This window comes from Budorcas taxicolor, chromosome 25, assembly GCF_023091745.1.
Source record: "Budorcas taxicolor isolate Tak-1 chromosome 25, Takin1.1, whole genome shotgun sequence".
Taxonomy (NCBI): domain Eukaryota; kingdom Metazoa; phylum Chordata; class Mammalia; order Artiodactyla; family Bovidae; genus Budorcas; species Budorcas taxicolor.
Genome location: NC_068934.1, coordinates 27,893,289 through 27,897,567, shown reverse-complemented (window position 1 = coordinate 27,897,567; position 4,279 = coordinate 27,893,289). Strand labels below are relative to the sequence as shown.

At 38.9% G+C, this 4,279-nt stretch overlaps 1 protein-coding gene across 1 annotated transcript; it reads right to left on the bottom strand.

The window, feature by feature from the left end:
• Positions 1-646: 646 nt before the first annotated feature.
• LOC128068932 (olfactory receptor 145-like) lies at positions 647-1,579 on the bottom strand. The gene has a single exon (XM_052662207.1). The coding sequence runs from the start codon at positions 1,577-1,579 to the stop codon at positions 647-649; it is 933 nt and encodes a 310-aa protein (XP_052518167.1).
• Positions 1,580-4,279: the final 2,700 nt, after the last annotated feature.

Here is a 4,279-nt window from a genome sequence, read left to right as displayed (position 1 = left end):
CCACTCTGAGTGACCCCATGGACTGCAACCTACCAGGCTCTTCCATCCATATGATTTTCCAGACAAGAGTACTGGAGTGGGTTGCATTGCCTTCTCTGTCACTTACAAAGGTGAAAAATAAAGCTCTTTGCTAAAAGAAGCTTACCACTAAAGGTTTACATATGGGAAAGGGATTATCCTTGATACTCTTAGAACCATCAATCTCTGGTGTCTCAAGAAGGTATATTATTGCGAAGTGAAATATGGAAAGATAAGAGTAGAAACAGGGTATCTTATTTATCATTTTTATTGCAAATTGATAGATTAAAAATAACCCATGTGGTATGTTTCAGTCTAATGTTATGTAATTCATTATTTGGAGGTCATTCTTCTTTTCCCAGTGGAAAAATAATTTCAAAATGATAATGAAAAAAGATAATATATTCACTATTTAATGTTATTACTATGCAAGAAGAAGAGATGATATGAATTTTGAAAACACTAAGAAAAATATATAAAAATGGAAATAAATTATTCAAACAAGACAAATTTCTTTAAGATACTAGGTTAAAAAAAGGTAATAAAAAATATGGTTAGAAGGTTGCCATTAAAATTAAAAACTCAACATCTCACGGTACAAGTTACTTGTGCACACAGACAGTTCTAATTAAAACTGTCTCCTACTCAGAGTTCTTCTCAGAGCAAGTTTAACATCTTTGTTCCTCAAGCTATAGATTAATGGGTTAATCATAGGAACCATATTGGTGTAAAAGACGGAAGAGATTTTCCCCTCATCCATAGACACAGCAGAAGGTGGTTTGAGATACATGAATGCCCCTGATCCAAAGAAGAGAGAAACAGCAATGATGTGCGAACTGCAGGTGCTGAAGGCTTTGGACCTGCCCTCTGTGGAGCTGATGTGGAGGATGTTGGTGAGGATGAGGCCATAAGAGACAAAGATGGTGAGACTGGGCACAATGATATTGATGCCTCCTACGATGAACACTTCCAGCTCACTGGCGTAGGTACTTGTGCAGGAGAGCTCAAGCAGAGGGAGGATGTCACAGAAATAATGGTTGATGGTGTTTGCATCACAGAAGGTCAGTCTCAGCATGCATCCAGTGTGAGCCATGGCACCAGAAAATGCCATCAAGTATGAGCCAAGCATAAGGCTGGAACACACTTTAGGGGACATGGCTGTGTTATATAAGAGTGGCTTACAGATGGCCACATAGCGGTCATAGGCCATTGATGTCAGCACATAGCATTCAGAAATGCTAAAAAAACAGAAGAAGTAGAGCTGGGTCATGCACCCCCTGTAAGAAATAATATTCTTCTTTGATAAGAAGTTAATCAGCATCTTGGGTGTAAATACAGTAGAATAACAGAGGTCTATGAAAGACAAGTTAAAAAGGAAAAAGTACATGGGGGTGTGTAGGTGTGAATTCAGTGCAATTAGGATTATCAATCCCAAATTTCCCAGCACAGTGACCATGTACACTCCTAGGAACAGGAAGAATAGAGGGAGTTGGAGATCTGGCTGGTTGGTTAATCCCAACAGAATGAATTTTGTCACAAAAGAGCCATTTCCAGGAGCCATTCTCTAAGGTGATCTGTGAGCACAGAAGAAAAAGGTTACATAGAGAACAATGACTCAATTTGCACACAGTATCTCCTCTCACAAGTGTGGTGTTTGGGCTGGGGATATCTGAGAGTAACCCAGCTTGGACTCATGGAATTGTCTTACCTAACTCTCTCATGGGTTGTATTACCATCATCCTGAAACTAAGTGACATGGAATTTCACTTTTTTGGGTCTTTATAAAATAAGTAAGAAAGAGTATCAAAACTTAGCCTACAGAAGAAAGAAACCACTGCCCTGTGCAGACTTGACTGCTTGGGGAAAAAACAAAGAGTTGATAAAGGAGAGGTTTGGATGAGGATTGACTCATTCTTCCCACATCTCAACATTTCTCCTTTCACTTGGAGTCTCCCCTCACCAGTAAAACTATAGGCAGAGACTCTAGCAATTAGGTGCTGGCCTTTTTAAAGCAGATTAGACCTGGTGGGGTGAGAACAAAGAAAATTGCTTCTTAACTAAAACTAAATGGCCAGAGTCTATGAGAGGTTAACTCTTCACCCCACATTACAGAGTAAAAGCTGTAACTGCAGATGAGTGAGACTTCCGTCCATGGAGAGGGAACTTACTGACTGATCTAAGGCACCCTTTTAGACCCCTAGTGTCTGAGCATTCACTGATCCATGTCTTAAATAGACATTTTTCTAAGTTTTATGTGAGTCTCAAGGTGCTAAATTGGAAATAAGCTGTGATATCTTAGATCTTTGAACTTCCATTTCAAACAAGAAGGACATGAATAAATGGAATTCAGAAACTCACCTTCCTTTCTCCAGAAAACCCCAGGGCTTTCTTATCATTGGTTTTACCCTCTGGTCTTAGTAGGGCAATTTCAGGTTCTGAAGCTTTGGTTCCTTTGATTCTTAAGAGAATGCAGCTCACATATATTTTCTGATTTGACTTCAAAATCTTTTAAAAATATAGATCATAATTTCTGTTTATGACTTTCAGTCCACTCAAGCAGCAGAGAAAAATAAACATTCTTCTTATTATTTTTGCCCCTTGGTAAGTCACAGATTTAGTGTGAGTGTAATGCTATAATGCACTCACTTATGAATGTGGCAGAAATTTGTTCAGTCTCTTCCCCAGGGAAACACTCCATGTATAATAGGGACCTGGGGGGATTGCATTTGGATCCTGCACCTTAATCTGTCCTTTGTCCCTTAGAGATTCAATAGTTTACTCAAGTTTTCCTTTCACTTAAGGGTTGTCCATTCACCAAAGAGCCAAATCTCCCATTTTCTGTTCATTTAGATTACAGAAATAAAGAGGAAGCCCTCGTCTCTTTTTTCCTACAAAAGCAGCTGATTCAAAAACAATTTATGTACCGGATATGTAAGATTCAGAAACTTGTTAAGAGAGTCTTTCACCCAGTTCATGGAAAAAGATATACCAGACAAACAGAAACCAAAAGAAAGCAGGAGTAGCAACACTCATATCAGATAAAATAGACTTTAAAACAAAGGCTGTGAAGAGAGACAAAGAAGACCACTACATAATGATCAAAGGATCAATCCAAGAAGAAGATATAACAATTATAAATATATATGCAGTCAACATAGAACCACCGCAATATGTAAGACAAATGCTAACACGTATGAAAGGGGAAATTAACAATAACACAATAATAGTGGGAGACTTTAATACCCCACTCACACATATGGATAGATCAACTAAACAGAAAGTTAACAAAGAAACACAAACTTTAAATGATACAATAGACCAGTTAGACCTAATTGATATCTATAGGACATTTCACCCCAAAATAACGAATTTCACCTTTGTCTCAAGCGCACACGGAACCTTCTCCAGGATAGATGACATCCTGGGCTATAAATCTAGCCTCGGTAAATTCAAAACAATTGAAATCATTCCAAGCATCTTTTCTGACCACAATGCAGTAAGATTAGATCTCAATTACAGGAAAAAAAAAAAAAACTATTAAACATTCCAACATATGGAAGCTGAACAACACGCTGTTGAATAACCAACAAATCACAGAAGAAATCAAAAAACAAATCAAAATATGCATGCAAACAAATGAAAATGAAAACACAACAACCCAAAACCTGTGGGACACTATAAAAGCAGTGCTAAGGGGAAGGTTCATAGCAATACAAGCATACGTCAAGAAACAAGAAAAAAGTCAAATAACCTAACTCCACACTTAAAGCAACTAGAACAGGAAGAAATGAAGAAGCCCAGGGTTAGTAGAAGGAAAGAAATCTTAAAAATTAGGGCAGAAATAAATGCAAAAGAAACAAAGGAGACCATAGCAAAAATCAACAAAGCCAAAAGCTGGTTCTTTGAGAGTATAAATAAAACTGACAAACCGTTAGCCAGACTCATCCAGAAATGAGCCCTAGCAAATCAGTGCTGGCGCTGTGCTTACTCGCTCAGTCTTGTCCAACTCTTTGTGACCCCATGGACTGCAACCTGCCAGGCTCCTCTGTCCATGGGGATTCTCCAGGCAAGAATATGGGAGAGGGTTGCCATGCCCTCCTCCGGGAGATTTTCCCAACCCAGGGATCGAACCCATGTGTCCTCATTGCAGATAGATTCTTTATCTCCTGATAAACCGTGGAAGCCCAAGAACACTGGAGTGGGTAGCTTATCCCTTTTCCAGGGGATCTCTTGACCTAACTGGAACCAGGGTCCCCTGCAC

Excerpts from the sequence above, each read along its gene's own strand:
- LOC128068932 (XM_052662207.1), bottom strand. The coding sequence starts at position 1,579 with ATGGCTCCTGGAAATGGCTCTTTTGTGACAAAATTCATTCTGTTGGGA.